This window comes from Jaculus jaculus, chromosome 9 (assembly GCF_020740685.1).
Source record: "Jaculus jaculus isolate mJacJac1 chromosome 9, mJacJac1.mat.Y.cur, whole genome shotgun sequence".
Classification (NCBI taxonomy): Eukaryota; Metazoa; Chordata; class Mammalia; order Rodentia; family Dipodidae; genus Jaculus; species Jaculus jaculus.
The window spans coordinates 14,135,836-14,153,721 of NC_059110.1; the positions used below are offsets into that span (position 1 = coordinate 14,135,836).

A 17,886-nucleotide genomic window follows, 5' to 3' on the forward strand; every position below is an offset into this window, starting at 1 on the left:
TGATTATATCTGTGCATCAGGGTGTTAACGTAAAGTGTCAAGAGAAGAGCAGAAAGTCATGAAAAGTAGAGAAGTGTGGAGAAGGAAAATGTCCCAGGACACGGTGCCATATTAGCTATCAGTGAGTCTGACCATTGTCCTGGATATCTTTCCTTGCCTCTCAGTGAGTCATTATAGTGGCAGGTTGTGGATGCCAGGAATGGACAGTGTGACAGCCTAGCAGATTGGGCAAAATGGCATCAAGTCTATGGTGCCTAGGCACCAGATATGAGTAAACTTATCATAGAGTTATATAAAGAATCAACTTCCAAAAAAGAAACATTTCATTTTCATTCTTTTGCTTTTTCAATAATAAGAGAAAATGCATCCTAACTGAGGAATATAAAGCAATAAATTGAATTTTCTCTTATAGCACCGTCCCAATTCTCTTCCGAAGAGGTGGCCATTGCTACAAACTTGGTGTATGGCCTCTCCAAACAGAACCACACCAAGCAGACTTCCTCTTGTCAACGCTCATAGATCCACTATATTCTGAGTAGCCACTCTCCACCACTCACCCTAACTTCAGAGATAACTTGGCTATAACTTTGGAGCACTTGACAGTTCTTGGTACGGGAGGCAGATATCCCCTTAATTGTGCATTAGCTCTCGTCTTCCACTTCTTTCTGGGATGGGTAACCCTCTGCTAGAAGTTTCAGCTCTCATAAGGCAAGGCGATCCCCCTGCTGTGCCTGGGATATAGCTGTGCGTTCCCACTTTGGAACAACTCCAACCCTGTGCCTCATGCATCATGTGCTGAGCTGAGTCAGAGGCAAGGTGATATTATTTTTATGTCATTCTCTCTCGTCTTACTCGTACTTATTTCATTCTGAAGCGATTCCATGTCTTCTCTTTTATCCCTCATGGTTCATGTGGGGGAGTGTAGACACTGGGGAAAGTTATGGATGAAGTGAAGAAGAGGCAAAGAACTGGTTTCCCTCCTTCCTCTGCAGATAGACTTGGTTTTAGACAACACGCTGCAGTGTCTATAATTCTCTGCACATCATGCTTGGTTTCCTGATGCCAGTTGCTTGCTTTAACCCTCCAAAAATTCCAGAGCATTTATATTATTTCCATTTCCTTGGGCAAGACTGGGATGGAGAACTGCTTACCTGCCTACTAAAACCACACAGCTAACATGTAATAACAGAATCTGGCTTACACTGAGCCTTTTGACAACCAGGGCTTGCCAGCCACCGTGGTGATGGGTGTCGACATACCTTCCGCTTATCCGTCAGTCTACCTTCATGTCTCTGGGAGTTCAAAAGAGCACTCATTTTATTTTTCCCATTTCTTACTCTAAATATCTATGCAATTCCTTTTTCTTATTATTACAGGATTGGGAAAAATGTGAGAAAGGAATTGCTGCTTCTCTTGAGAAGCTACGATCTTTCAAAAAGAAGCTGTCCCAGCCTCTGCCGGATCACCACGAAGAACTTCACGCAGAGCAGCTGCGGTGCAGGGTGAGTCAGCGGAGGGGGGCGCTCCTGTCACATCCTGAGACCTCTGACAGGACCCCTGTGTCTCATGAGCAAGGTCTGTGGGGGGGGGGGGTCCATCAGGAAAAGATCGTGTGAGGGTGAACTTGGCTTTGTTGATTACTTGCTGTTCAAGTTGCAGACCACTTTATGGATCTCACATAAAAGATACAAGAGCAATTAAAAAAAAAAAACATCCTTCTAAAACATCTGCACTGGGGATTGTTCTAGCAAAAGCCTAATTTTAAGGGGGAAAAAATAGTAAGGATTGGCAGCTTGGAAAATCGGTAGACAGTTGTCCTCATTGGAACCACAGTTGGCCCTCACACCCTTCTGCAAAGAAAGCAGGAAAAATAGCTGATCTCAGTTAGTTCTAGGGGGTCACCGAGTCCTTAAATTACTCAGGGCCCTAACTACTTAGAGATTATAATCACCACCCCTAATCATACTTGGAAGCAAGCAGTTGCTAATACAGACCACTCCCTGCATTGTGAGGTCATGGAAACCAACATGATTTAGTGGCTGTGAAATTCATCCCATGTACACCTGGGTAGCCAAGTGGAAAGGCTGGCAAAAAACCTCTCTGCAGAGCCATATATGCCAGTCACATCGAGAGCTATGAATGCTGTACTTTCACATTATACATTTCCTTGCATTCCTCTGTCATTTGTACATGTCTGCTGTAGGATAATTCCGGTTAAAAATTTACAGGAGAAGCCGGGCGTGGTGGCGCATGCCTTTAATCCCAGCACTCAGGAGGCAGAGGTAGGAGGATCACCGTGAGTGTGAGACCACCCTGAGACTGCAGAGTGGATTCCAGGTCAGCCTGAGCCAGAGTGAGACCGGTGTAGTTACACATGCCTTTGATCCCAGCACAGGCTGCAGAAGTAGAAGGATTTCCATGAGTCCAGCCTGAGACTATATAGTGACTTCCAAGTCAGCCAGACCAAAAAAAAAAAAAAAAAAAAAAAAAGAATTACAAGATATACCTTGAAAAAGACAGCTAGGAAAAATAAAAACAAATTTGGTATACTTTATATCATGGATGGTAAAGAGAGTAGAATAGCTTCTTGAGGAATTGATTACATTAAGAAGCATGTGAAGGGCTGGGCGTCCCAACACTTGGGAGGCAGAGGTATGAGAATCGCCACGAGTTCAAAACCACCCTGAGACTACATAGTGAATTCCAGGTCATCCTGGGCAAGACTCTCTTTTTAAAAACCATTTTATAAAAAGGGGGGCATGTGATGATAGCCTGGTGAGGTGTCACACAGATTGTTAATCCCAGCACTCAAGACGCTGAGGCAGGGAGTTCCTGAGTTAGAGGCAAGTCTGAGCTACATAGTGAGTCCCTTTCTTAAAGAAAAAAACAGGGCTGGAGAGATGGCTGGTCAGTTAAGCTGCTTGCCTGCAAAGCCTTAGACCCAGGTGTGAATCTCTGCTACCCACGTAAAACAAGAAGCATAAGGTGGCACATGCATCTGGAGTTCATTTGCAGTGGCTAGAAGCCCTGATGTGTTCATTCTCTCTCTTTCTTTCTCTTTCTCTCTCTCTGTGCAAATAAATAAGTAAAATACTTTTCAAAAAAGAAAGAAAAGTGTATATAAAAGTTATGGACATTAAAAGGCTTTATTTTAATTCTATGTTGTCATTTATTAAAAGTACTTTAAGCTGATAGCAGGAATGGGTATTTACCGGAACCCTTTTGTGTGCCCGCACTATTTCACTTGGCATGAACACAGGCTTGTGAGGCATTCTTACTTCTCATACGCAATGAAAAAACCCCAAGGGGTGTGGAAGATTAGTAATGCTTCAAAGTTGTTAAATACCAGAGTTCAGTTTAGAGGCCATATATATATATATATATATATATATATATATATATATATTTATATTTATATTTATATTTATATTTATATTTATATTTATAGATATATTTATATTTATATATATTTTTTTCCATACTGACTTGCCTAAAGCACGGATTCTGAAATGATAGAGTGTGTGCGCCAGTGTTGATGTGTTATTGTTCTGTGTGTGGATTCTTTCTTTCTCTTTCTTTCTTTCTTTCTTTCTTTCTTTCTTTCTTTCTTTCTTTCTTTTTTAAAAAAATTATTATCAGGGTCTCACTACATGGCCCAGGCTGCCTTTGAACTCACGGTCATTCTGGTTCAGCTTCCCAAGTGCTGGTGTGACAGGTGTGCCACCAGCAGCTCTATTTTCCCTTTTTCAATCCGCAAACCAAACTGTGACTTGACTCAAGGGCTACAGACTGGGATCGACAGAGCCAAGTCGTCACGTGGGTACGACACGTCTGAAAGTGTAGATGTGGACGCTGCATGCTTCTCGACCTGTGTCGTTTGGTCTTGTAGACAGCTCCTGCCGGCGTGGGCGTCACCCACCACCTCCCAGAATATTTGATGGGTGTCCTGCTTTTGAGATGGGAGACTGAAAGTGTGCATTTTAGTCGAGCTCTGTACTGCTCTCTCCTCTAAGCCAGCCATAGCGGCAAAACAAAACAATTACCTGGAAATTTCAGGCTAAAACCTTGTGTGCTTAAATTGCCTGGAAAGTTAGCCTCAGACTGCACCGCACTGTTAATTACTTTTGCCTTTAGAAACTTGTCTCCCTTGTGAAGAGACAAATAGAGAGGGAAGGAGCCATGTGAGGTTCTCTGTTCATATGCTAAATTAGCTGGAGTCCAAAACAACAGCTAGAAGAGGAGATTAACACAAATTGCCAAACTGGTCATCTGTCTGAACATTGCAGAAACTAAAGATAAGTCACTCAAATATTATTATAAGGTTCTCCCCCAATTCTCACTTCTGCTTCTTTAAATCACTCTTCAAAGGAACAGGTACATGATTGGTAACTTAAATATGTCCTTGATATCTCTCTATCTATCTATCTATCTCCCTATCTATCTATCTATCTATCTATCTATCTATCTATCTATCTGTAGTTAGTGAATTACTTTAAATACAGTACTAGCAATAACAAAGCTTAACTATTTCTTTGTAAGAATATGTTACAGAAAATGTGCCACTGCGTGGTGTTTGAAAATGAAAGTCCAATTTCGGTGATGTTTTAAACATATTTTATTGGTGTGATCAGTAACTTGGGGTAAAAATGGATGGTCAATGGAGGAAGCCAATGGCTTCCTCTCCGCCTGAGGGGTCATTAGCAGTGAATGGTTGCTGGGGAGCAGTGGTGGAGTCACTGGTAAATGTCATTGCTTTAATAAATTATCCCCCACCTGTGCTCATGTAAACAACCCTAATCAAACTTTCTGGGACACACGCACACATGCACACACACACAAGCACAAGCATGTGCGCATGCACGTGAAAGAGAAATACATCAAAGAATGAAAAGGGACCTGGAGAGATGGCTTAGTGGTTACGGCACTTGCCTGCAAAGCCCATGTTTAATGTCTCTCCAGATCCCATGAAAGCCAAACGCACAGAGGGGAAGCAAGCGCTAGTTTGCACATGCCCACTAGGTGGTACCACAAGCTTCGGGAGTGCGATCGCAGCGCCTGGGGCCCTGGGTCTCTCTCTAAAATAAAAAATAAATGTAAAAAAGGACTATTTGGGAAAAAGAAGGAGTTCAATAGAAGTGGGATGGAGATTAGGAACAAGAGAAGGCGATGGAAAGGAGTTATAATCAAAACATATTATATATGTATAAAAGCTGTCAATAAAAATAAAATAAGGGGCCAGGTGTGGTGGCGCACACCTTTAATCCCAGCACCTGGGAGGCTGAGGTAGGAGGATCGCTGTGAGTTTGAGGCCACCCTGAGACTACAGAGTGAATTGTGAGCCAACTTGGGCTAGAGTAAGACCCTACCTCGAAATAAAATAAAATAAATAAAATAATCCAGATGTGGTGGTGCACACCATTAATCTCAGCACTAAGGAGGCAGAGGTAGGAGGAATGCTGAGTGTTTGAGACCTGAGAGAGACTACGTAGTGAATTCCAGGTCAGCCTGGGCTTGGGCAAGACCCTCCCTGAAAAAAAACCAAAATAAAAGCAAAAATCAAAACCAGATAAATAAAAAGATGGTTAAAATGGTTAGGAAAGTGGTTTAAAGAAGGTCAATGATGAAATTTCAATTTAGGAGAAAAGAAAAAGCTATCCAAAATGATCAGTAAGATGGTAGAAAGATTCCACAAGCAAGCTTGGCATTTTATCAGAACTTGACAACTCTTCACAGCATCTGCAAGGAATGTAAAGCAGGAGCCGAGCTGACTGTGAGATGGAGCGGAGTGGAGAGGGGCTTGCCCTCCGGGGGGAGTCTGGTGGTGGACGTCCATAGGTATTCAAGGGTGTCTGTTGGCATCTAGGAGCTGGAGACCGTAGCTGGGAGCTGGACGGAGGACTTGGCGGGGCTGACGCTGCTCAGGGATACCCTGGCCACCTACATCAGCGCTGAGGACCTCTCCATCCTGAACGAACGCTTGGAACTTCTGCAAAGGCAGTGGGAGGAACTTTGCCACCAGGTAAGACAGAGCTCTAAATGTTCAAGTATCTCCTGGTGCTGGGAAACTGGGGCAGGACCCATGATGCCAGATAGCTTCATCCATATGTGGACCCACCTTCTACCTCATTTTATGGACCTGAAACCTATAGTTCTGTTTCAGATTAAAGACAGTGGTGTAAAGGTGTAAAGACAGTAGTGTGTAAGGACATTGGTGTCTTCTTATACTTTAAATTTTATTTATTTATTTATTTGAGAGTGACAGACACAGAGAGAAAGACAGATAGAGGGGGAGAGAGAGAATGGGCGCGCCAGGGCTTCCGGCCTCTGCAAACGAACTCCAGACGCGTGCGCCCCCTTGTGCATCTGGCTAACGTGGGACCTGGGGAACCGAGCCTCGAACCAGGGTCCTTAGGCTTCACAGGCAAGCGCTTAACCGCTAAGCCATCTCTCCAGCCCTCTTCTTATACTTTAGATGCATTTGCACTAGCTGCTCTTTCTCTGACTGGCATAATATTTTGAGGGGGAAGTACAATGTTTTTGTACTTCTGCGGTATGATTTTTTTTTTCTTCACCTAGGCATCTTCTGTGCTTTTAAATCATGGAGGAAAACATTGTTTTATTTGCAGATTTAACTATTACCTTGGGGATCGTTTTGTGCTTGGAACATGTTACTCGTGATTTTCTGAGCTGTAACTTAGTGATTCTTTGGGTGTGTGACATTGTTACTTATAATTTATTCTTTGTTTGTTTGTTTGTCTATTTGAGGTAGGATCTCGCTCTAACCCAGACTAACCTGGAATTCACCATGTAGTCTCAGGGTGGTCTCAAGCTCACTGTGACCCTTCTACCTGTGTCTCCTGAGTGATGGGATCTAAGGCGTGTACCATCCCCCCATCTTTCCTTATTTGTTTATTCAGTGCTTTTCAGTGTGCACAATGTAAGCAGTGCCCAACTGGATTTTGTGGTGAAAGTGAAAGGAAGTGAATGACGCATAGGGCAGCAAGAAGACATCCTAGGCAAAGAGGAATATCAGGCTAAAGTCTCAGAGTGACGGCTGGTGGCTGCCTGAGAGCCTGTGGTTCTGTTCTATGGAAGGCAGGACCCAGGCCGGTCTTGTTACTATTATACCCTGATTACAATGCCCTACACATTAAGGCTATGATATGTGTTTATTCCATGCATTGATAATTTCAGTTACAGTAAATTTAGGCTGTAATAAATGTTTCTGCCATAGTCTTTATTATTGAGCTGGACCTGTTATCAGTCTGGAAGAATCTATGTAGTAAAGAAGAAAAGTATATATTGACAGGTTAAACATATGTAAGTATATAAAGATGTGAGCTAGCTAAACACAGTGGGGATGGGAGAGCATATTTAAATGCTTCTTGATGATGTATTAATCTTGACCTGTGCTATGAGGTAGAGAGGAGGCATAGTCTTATTTTTTAATTATATATATTATATAATGTTATAATTTTATTATATGTATTGTATATGTATTTATTATATATGATATATATCATATATATGTAACATATATATACATATGTGTATACACACATATGTGTGTGTGTATGTATGTATGTATGTATGTGTATATATATATATATATATATACATATATATATATATATATATGTATGTATGATCAGGTTATAATACTGTTATCCACTCACCCAACTCCCATTACTCTGGAGTCCGTCCTCAGTGGGGTTGTGGGGTTTATGGTGACACTGTGGGGTTATGAAGGCCTCAGTCAGTCTCTATGTGGTAGTGAGGGCCGTGCCTCAAGGTTCCTACCCATTCCACGGCTCTTGCAGTCTTTCCGCCCCCTTCTCCAGTGCTCACTGAGCCTTGGCAGGCCTGTTGGCAGTCTGATTTAATGTTGAGACAAATTCTTTTTTTTTTTAATTTTTTTGTTTTAATTTTATTTATTTGAGAGCAACAGACAGAGAGAGAAAGAGGCAGAGAGACAGAGAGAGAGAGGAGAGAGAGAGAATGGGCGCGCCAGGGCCACCAGCCATTGCAGACAAACTCCAGACGCGTGCGCCCCCTTGTGCATCTGGCTGACGTGGGTCCTGGGGAATCGAACCTCGAACTGGTGTCCTGAGGCTTCACAGGCGAGTGCTTAACCGCTAAGCCATCTCTCCAGCCTGAGACAGATTCTTATGCTGAGAACAAGCAAGTGTAAATCTAAGGGAAGCACTAAAGCAGAGGATGGCTGTAGAGATGGAGGTGGGGGAAGAGGCTGCTTAAAAGAGGACTTCGTGTCATCACTAAAACTCACATTTCTGTGTCTGTATCAACTACATTGCTTACATATTTCTTTTGTTATTCCATATTCCCCATTTTTATGACCTTATGGGTTCTGATTCTTGTGTTTCCGGAACTATTCGAGCGAGTTTGAAAGATTCAGCCTTATGATCTATTTGATATCAGCAGAAGTTTTTTCTCTCCTCAAAAATGTTAATTAAAACCCCAAACCCAGACTTCTGTCATGTCATAGACAAAAGAAAACTCTGTGGACTACTTAGCAAATGTATATATAGTTTCTATAACTGCATACTTCCCAAAGGGATGTGTGTGTGTGTGCGTGTGTGTGTGTGTATGTGTACAGCATATATAGTGTATGGCTTCTGTCAATATGTTAATAACTTGAGTTCAACTTGAATATAGCTGTTTTTTCACAGAGCTCCATTTTCTCAATGAGACCTACTCAGTTATTCACAGAGGGGAATAATTAATATTTATTATTATACATCATCTTTTTTGAATTCTTCAAAAGGTATCCATTACACTAAGTTAGCATTTTGGAGCTTAAAGCCCTCACCATGATATAGCATATAGATGAAAGATATTTGGCTGGTACAAATAATCTGAAGTTATCAAACTATTCATTTACCCTGTGAGCCTATTTATCTAGTTTTTCTTTTTATGTTAATTTTGAGAAAAGTCTGAAATTACTTGCGGTCTTAATGATTCTTTTCTTAGTACATTGTATGAAAGAAACACACCAGGCCCATTTCTCTGGATAGCCACACAGGTGTCAGGGGAACCAGCGCTTGAGAGTTTGGCTTATTTCTCCTCGGCAATCCCGCACAACACTCCTACTAGAGACCTTCATTATGACAGCCCCTTCTTCCTAGACTGACAACATCTTCCCTTCTGCTTCTCTGACACATGTCTTTTATATTCCACAACCCTATGATGTCATGCTTGGAAATGTTCCATCCTGGGATTTTCTTAGACCTGTGAGTTCCCATATCCTGTCCATTCTATAGCACCAGGGGACATGGCTGTCTTTGCTTAAAATGCCTTGCTTGTGTGTTTTAATGCTTATGTTTCTCTAAGGATAAAACTGTCACAGGTTTTTAATATTGTGGGTAAGAAGTAATCATGGTTATGCCATGCTTTGGTTCAGGATTTAAAAAAACGTTGGGCAACCATGTCATGGAAGTACCATTGTTGCTAATTCTTTTATTTTTTTTCATTAAAGTTTTATTTATTTATTTATTTGTAAGTGTGTCTGTGTGTATTGGCACTCCAGGGGCTCTTGCCCCTGCAAATGAACACCAGACGCTATCACCACTTTGTGTGTCCAGCTTATGTGGTTGGCTTGGGTTTGAACCTTGTGTGGACAGGCAGGCTTTGCAACCAAAATGCCTTTGCCTGCTTGGCCATCTTCCCAACCCCTCTCGCTGCTATAAATTGCCCAATAGACTTAGAGATCTCTGCCTGTAAGTACACTTCCAAGTTGCTGTTGATTGTGTGACATACTGTGAGGAGATGAAGACCTCATACCTGTGAGCAGACCAGAACACCAAGCAGAGGAAGCTCATGCAGCGCTTCTAGAAACTTCCTATGTCAGCACGCTAACGTGTGAAGCTAGTGCTTTGGTATCCCTCATTCTTCCAGCCTACATTAAGTTATATAAACTGATGAGCGTTCAGCTGTAGCTTTGCCCAGGCACCAGGATATATTTCTTGTAGTGAAGTTAACTAGTTCTCGAGGTAGTTTCCGGTGAACTTCTATTGAATACGAAACCACAACAGGAAGTGAGCCTGTGTGTGGCTCATCCAAGTCGACAGCTTCAGTTGAACATGGGTGGATGCCTGCGTGGGAACAGGTAGTCTGTTACATTCCTTCCAAAGCACTGACCAGAAGTGGGGAGTAGCCGAGACCACGGTTGAGATAGAGCAAGACAGGCTGTAAGTAGATGCTGCGAAGCAGAATAAATGCATAAGACGATCCGAGTTTCAGACCCTGCCCCCCGCAGGGGTCTCATGCACCTGAGTGCAGACATCGGTTATACTATGGTTGCTTATTTCCCTTTTGGTTTGTAGAACTAATTTTAGCTGTCATTGAGACATAGATATAAAAGTCACATCACTGTAATTGTTCATTGGTGTGTGTGTGTGTGTGTGTGTGTGTGTGATGTTATGGTGAAAAGGTTGCAATAGAAAAAGTTGTATTTCCTGTTCAGCTGTGTGTCTCTCTCTCTCTAGAGGCAAGACACTGGGTTTCTGCCCTTAAGAAAATGGAAATAATGTACTAAGCTGATGATTAATGTCAGAATTTAGACTGGATGGTTCACTTATATATAAATATCCGATTTATAGACATCACCACAAAGTTTCACTCTCTTTATAGATTTACATCTTTGAAAGAGCCTTGGCCCTTGTTTATACTCAGTGCTTGCAATTATAGCATCAGTTATAGCTCTGTGGTAAGCAAATGGAAGAAAGGTTTTCACAGTGTGAGATAAGCATGAAATATGTGTGTGTGTGTGTGTGTGTGTATGTTCGAGCTGCACTCTGGAGATATACAATACTTGGGTAATAAGGAGAAAACAATTCAAGACTCAGGGAAGGTCCCAGGATTATGTGGGACAGTTGTAGCAAAGGTAAAACAGCATCAGCGGAGGGGGAGGGGGGGCTAGCTCTCAACTTGCAGTGTGTTCCTGTCCTTTCTGACATCATTTTCTCATTTGTGACAGTCAACCTACTATATCCTGATAAGAGCAGGATAATGAGTTTTTGGAAAATGTGACATTGCAGGTGAAGAGAATGAGGTTTGGAGAAGATGAGTAATTTGTGCTGGCCCTCATCAGGAAGTAATAGAGGCTAGCTTGGAGTCTCAGCTTACCCTGGGTCGGATAGGTGATCCTAATGCTACCTTACAAGCCTCTGTCCAAAGCTCTGACCCTGCTGGGTCCTGTCTCCTCTGACTGGGCGTGGACAGATGTCTCAAGTTATGTCAAACTGTCTCCAGTATTGGCATAAGCATACCTGCTTCTTAAAGTGATAGGTCATATTCTTCCGTTATGGGGTCACTCTCCTTGCAGATGGTGGAGAGAGGAGCCCTAGCACCCATTCCTAGATAGCAGCCAACATGCAGAGGAAGCTACTCAGAGCAACACAAATCCATCCTGTGCCTGAAGGGCAGGGGCTTCTTGCCTCCTCTTAAAAAAAAGAGCTACCAATTATGGAAATGCAATTTGGGGAGCTGGGGCAATAGATCTGTCAGCTAAATACTGCTTTGCAGCTATGAGCACCTGAGTGTGATCCACAGGACCCATATTTTGATGTCGGGCCTGGTTATGCATGCTTGCAATCCCAGTGCCAAGAAAGCAGAGACAGGAGCATCCCTGGGGCACGTGGCCAGCCAGTCTAGCCTAGTTGGTATGCTCCAGGCATACCAACTATTCTCAATGACAACAACAAAATAAAAAATGAACATTTCAGAGGAATGACACCTGAGGTTACCCTTTGGCCTCCACACACATATGCATACTGCATGTGCACCTTTACATATGCTAACACAACACACAGACATACACAGACACACAGAGTTTTGGCTTACAATATCAGTTATGCCCAAATTTTAATTACACCAGACTTCTGTCTCTGATACTGTGTGTGTGGCTTATGGCAGATGGGGAATTCACACCTTAAGCACTCTGGCAGATAGAGATCCCTCTGCTCTCAGGGATGGGGAGGAAAGGGGTTTGAAATGTTCAGGAGGTAGAGCACCAGCCTGGCAGAGCTTAGCCAGTGAGATCTGTCTACAGAACCTCTTGCCTGTGTTTTCTTAACCATTTCTATTCCTGCCATTGCCCAACCCACGTGACATTTGGCTGTGATCCTTCTTCAGAGAAAGTTAAACAGTCAACTGCGTTATGTCAATGGAGAAATATTTAGTGGATTCACCAGGGACAGAAATGTTTAATTATTTTTTAAAGCTCATAATTAACCCCAAAGAGTAACTTTTTCTTTTTGTTGTTTTTTTTTAGCTTTTAGAAATATATAAAATACTTCATTAACCTATTAATATTTTATTTTTGTTTTAAAATAAATATACTTTATTAACATGTTTTTATTAAAAAATATAAATATACTTCATTAGCATGTTAATATATTTTTCATTTTCAAAATATAGACATGTGATACATTAGTATGCTAGTTATACATAACAGTGGATTTCATTTTGATGCTTCCATACATGTGCACAATGGATGCTTATCACATTCTCTTCTATTACCTTCTCCTGCCCTCCCCCCATCACTCTCCCTGCTTTTCTCTTTCTTCCCTACCAGTCCCCTTTTTCACGTGTGGCTTTTCCTTTTTCTTTGTTGACCAGATGAGTCTCATTAGGCCACAGGGTCCTGGGAAAGGGGTTATTTACAGTAAAATGAACACCTTATCGGTGGGCACACCAGTGAAGAAAATGTGTCTTTCTTCCTTCCTCCTGTGACCACCAACTGCCTGTAGACGCTCAAGGAGGGATGGGGTCTTCCTCCGGGAGGGTAAGGGCCACCGTGTCAGGATGTTGGCTGGCCCAGGTTTGTGCAGGTCTTGTTCTCACATTTACAATGGTTGTGAAATAGAGAGTGGTGCCGCCGCTGAGATACCATGCGACAACGATTCCATCCCACCTCACTCTGTGCCTGCTTGGGGGTCTTCCATTCTTTCTTCCCCCTCTCCTGAAACATTTATGAACATTTTATGAACCTTGCAGCTGTAAGCCTGTGCAGTTATACTTCCTACTGACAAAAGGATCTTGTCTGACCCAAGCTGATGGCAGCATCAGTCTATGAGTATAAAGATAATTACTTAGAAGGTAATTTCATGGGACCATGGTGTCCATTTTACAAAAGAGCAGTGGTAGCTTATTCAGGAGAGCCCATGTCCTCCTCAGCCATGAGCTCTTGAATAGGGTTACGATGTCAGACTTTGGTTCCCTCAAAAGAGTGAAATGATAATGGAAAAAATTTCAAACCCAAATAGGTTGTATGATTGCCTATCTAGGTGTCTTACATACATAAAGTTGGACCTGGCAAAAGTATCCTGGGCTCATGGCTTGATTTCTAACTTTTTTCTCAGATATAGCATGATAGACATTTGGGGTTGTTGGGACAACAACCAACCCAAGGCAGAACTGGCAGCTATGAAACATATGGCACCTTTAAAATATTTTAGTTGCCATCTTTGAAAAAAATAGGTCAAGGCCTGGAGAGATAAGGAGCTTGCCTATGAAGCCTAAGGACCCATGTGTGAATTTCCATATTCCACATAAGCCAGACACACAATGGCACAAGCGTGCGAGGTTGTATATGCGCACAAGGTGGCACACACATCTGGAATTCAGTTGCAGTGGCTGGAGACCCTGGTGCGCCAGTTTTATCCCTCCCCCCTCCACCATTAAAAAAATAACTTTAAGAAAAGATTAATTTAAAGAGCATCAAAGGTAAATGGGTTGTTGAGTGAGGTGTTATACATAGGAAGCAGAGGTAGGAAGGTAAATTTGAGGCCAATCTAGTCTATATAACAAGTTCCAGGACAGCCAGCATTACAGAAGGAGACCATGTCTCCAAAAAAGGGGGGAGGGGCTGAGGAGATGGATCAGCAATGGTTAATGGTGCTTTGCCCACTTGGGTTTGATTCCCCAGTAAAGCTAGATTCACAAAGTGACTCATACTTCTAGAGTTAGAATGTAGCAGCAAGAAGTTTCAGTATGCCATCTTCTCTGTGTCTTTTTTTCATGTGTATGCAGATAGATAAATAAAACAATTTTTAGAGCCAATGAACAGAAAATCAAAATTTTTAAAAAATGGTTCAAATTAGTTTAGTCCCAGCAATCAGGAGGATAAGACAGGAGGATCTTGACTTTGAGACCAGCTAGGGCTATAAGCATAATTAGGTTGAGATGAGTCTGAGCCTGGACTACATGGTGAGATCCTGTCTCAATGATATTTTAAAGTATATGAACTAATACAGGAATAAACGTCTTAGAGCAAAATGTTAGTAATTTTGAGGACAAGCCATAGGCCCCAGGTCCTTAGCATGTAATTCTTTCAACTTTTGTTTGTTTGAAAATTTGCATAATAAAATGTCAAGAGGAAAAATAAAATGAAAATGTCAAGAGGAGGAATAAAATGAGCAGATACATTTTTTGCAGCAAAATCAGTAATGGTGTCTAAAATTCTCAACAAATGTGAGCGAGAGACCATTTCAAACCTTTCGGTTACTATTCAAAAGATATTTTGCTTCGTTTGTATGTAGCTTTTATTCAATTAGAAACACTCCTTCACAACTCAAGCAGCATTAAAAAATGAGGGTATTAGGTGAGTTTTAGAATTCTAAAGTTGATTACAGTGAGGGTTGCCCAACTCTGTGAATAGGCAAAAATACCACTCAGTTGTGCACTTTAGACAGGCCAATTGCATGTTATGAGAATTATATCTCAATGAAGTGATGTCATGAGGGAACATATGGAACAACATCAATCAATGATGCAAGTGGGAAAGTATGGGAACATGGCAAAGGCGAGATGGTCAGACTGGAGCTGAGGCATGGCATGGAGCTGCCCTTCCCACTGGCTGCTGGCCGTGACACCCTCCACTCAGTTCTGGAAGCACAGCCAGCTCATCATTCTTCCTTTCCTGCCCTTATTTCACTCCTTCCTCGAATTTTATTTCTTTTTTATGACTTTATTTATGTAGTTTTATTTGAGAGAGAAGGAAACAGATAGAGAGTGGGCACACCAGGGCCCATAGACACTGCAAACAAACTCAAGACGTGTGTGCCACCTTGTGCATCTAGCTTAATACATGCATCTAGGAAATCGAACTCTGGTCCATAGGCTTTGCAAGCAAGCGCCTTAACTGCTGATCCATCTCTCCAGCCCTCAAGTTTTATTTCTTTCACCACTCCTTGTTTTTGATTCACTTCTTTCCTTCCTTCCTTTCTCTTTTGTTTCCAACATCTTTCATAACAGTACTAGTGTATTCCCTGACCACTTTCTGTAAACAGTGTTTTCTAGGGAAAATTTGCTTAGATCTATGCTGAACCAATTGTTCCGTGAAGTTGGATTAATTGACCTGAGGTCCATGTGGATTTTCAGGAAAGACACGCGAGGCGCATTGTCTCCCACTTGGCACTGAGGGCAAATCCTACATCTCAACCAAGAGTGGCCTTCAGGAGGCACAGCTGTTGCCCATTTCAGCCCCCTCCACATCTGTGCTTGCCGCTTTCCTGTAGGCGTGGGTTGCTGTCCTGTTGGCCTTTCACACAGGCTCCTTTAAACTTTCCAGGTCTCCTTAAGGCGGCAGCAAGTGGGCGAGCGGCTGAACGAATGGGTGGTGTTCAGCGAGAGGAACAAAGAACTGTGCGAATGGTTGACTCAGATGGAGAGCAAAGTGTCTCAGAATGGGGACATCCTCATCGAAGAGATGATAGAGAAGCTCAAGAAGGTGGGTACACAGAGGTGCTTGTGCTCCCCTCTTCCTACTGCTCAAGTCTGCTCTCTCTGAATGAACGGTTTCAATACGTGAAGACGATGGGATTTGACCGTAATCCTCACCCAGTACCTTCTTTTGCTCATCCCCCTTCACTGAACACCTTTTGTTCCAACCCTCTTTTCTTATTTTCAAATATTTTATTTATTTATCTATTTGGAAGAGAGAAAGAGGCAGATAGAGATAATAGGTGCTCCAGGCCCACTAGCCACAGCAAACGAATTCCAGATGCATGTTCAACCTGGTGCATCTGGCTTTATATGGGTACTGGAGAATTGAACCTGGGTCCTTAGGCTTTGCAGGAAAGTGTCTTAACCACTAAGCCATCACTCTAGCCATGACCCTCTTCTCTCTTGATGACTTTTTTTTTTCAGCCTTTTCCATCATCCATGTTAAAATGTTGATAAGCTCATTTTTGCAGAGGTCTTGTAGAGCCATTATGGGGTCACAATGTAATGATCACTTTGGGTCCAGAAGACAGTGTCCCAACATGCTCCTCCCCATGCTCTGGCTCTCACAATTTCACTGCCTGCTCTTCTACAATGTTTCTTGAGCCTTGGCGGTCCAGAACCATAATTGCAAGAGCAAGGTCTACCCAGACTGCACAGTGAATTCAAGACCATCTTGTGCAACTTCGTGAGACCTTGTCTCAAAATAAATGAATCGATAAATGAAAAACAAAAATGAAATGAGCTGGGAATATAGCTCAGTGGTAGAGTTCTCACTTAGTGTAGTACTTACCTTATTGCTGTCACAATATACTCACCTGGAAGCAGCTTACAGTTTCAAGGCGAAGTTTAGTAGTGACAGTGACTCCATGGCCAGCCTAAGCAGGGAACCTGCATCCCATCTTCATTTCAGCAGGAAGGAAGCAGGATGCGTACTGAGCTCTATTACCCCAAAGCCCATCCAGTGGCACACTTCCACCAGCAGGGCTCCAATTCTCAGAGGTCTATAACTTGCCCAAATTGAGACCAAGTATTCAAGACACATGATCCTTTAGGAGACATTTCACCCAAGTCACCACACCTAGCCAGTGTTCAATCTAGTTTTGATTTCCAGTACCATTATTACATGTATGCATGCACACAGACACAATTTAAATATTAACTATTATAATTATATTATTAGCTATGCTACTATACTAGTTTGTATATAAAAGAAGTCATGAAATGTTTAAAATAAAAGTCCTTATGAGCCTGCCTGTTTATGTCTTTGTAGTTTCTCTTTTGTAAAGGAAAAGAATTATTAAGAAGACCTTAATAGTTTTGACAGCTTATGAAAAACAAGTAAATTGAGGCCAAAAATCAGGGTCTGCTGGCATTGGCACAAGAAGTTTAATTTAAAAAGAGAATTCAAGAGGACAATTTTATTATAAATACTTTTTTTTAAGCTTGGGTTTGTTCTTTTGAAATAAAAATTTCTCAATAAACTCTCAAATTTGTGATGAAATATTAAAACTATTAGTCAACACAGCCAGTGTTTTATTCTTTTAATCCCACTGTATTGAAATAACATAGAAAGATGGATACGCTCATGCGGGGAGGGTACTCAACCCTGAGATGGGATAGATTTTCACTGACCTCCCATTCATTTGAAGCTCTCTTTACTTAGGTAAGTGGCTTGAAAGATGGCCCTGTTATGACAATGGCTTCAGACTGAGGGAGCATTAAAATACCCATGTGCATATAAAACTGGTCTTCATTTTTTATTTTGTGAAGATACTATTTGCTATATAATAGGCCTTTCAACCAAGAATGAAACACTTGATCCTAAATACTTGATCCTGTTGCTCACTATGGCAAGAGAGTAATGTCCCTAGTTGTGGGAATGATAGGTTTGTTTTTTTTTTAATTTAATTTAATTTTAGAGATATCAAGAACAAGAGTGAGAGAGAGAGAGAATTGGTGTGCTAGGGCCTCAGCCACTGCAACCATACTCCAGACACTTGCACCATCTAGTGGGCATGTGCAACCTTGTGCTTGCCTCACCTTTGTGCATCTGGCTTACGTGGGATCTTGAGACTCAAACATGTGTCCTTAGGCTTCGCAGGCAAGCGCCCTAACCACTAAGCCATCTCTCCAGCCCCA

General features: G+C 42.0%; 1 protein-coding gene across 6 annotated transcripts in view; it reads left to right on the forward strand.

The window, feature by feature from the left end:
• The window catches only part of Syne1 (spectrin repeat containing nuclear envelope protein 1), a 290,715-nt gene that overhangs the window by 217,718 nt on the left and 55,111 nt on the right, over nt 1-17,886 (forward strand). For all 6 annotated transcript variants that reach the window (XM_045158726.1, XM_045158729.1, XM_045158728.1 and 3 more), the window contains exons 86-88: nt 1,377-1,502; nt 5,864-6,019; nt 15,593-15,751. In XM_045158726.1, coding sequence (XP_045014661.1) covers nt 1,377-1,502; nt 5,864-6,019; nt 15,593-15,751 — 441 coding nt within the window. The remainder of the gene's footprint in view (nt 1-1,376; nt 1,503-5,863; nt 6,020-15,592; nt 15,752-17,886) is intronic.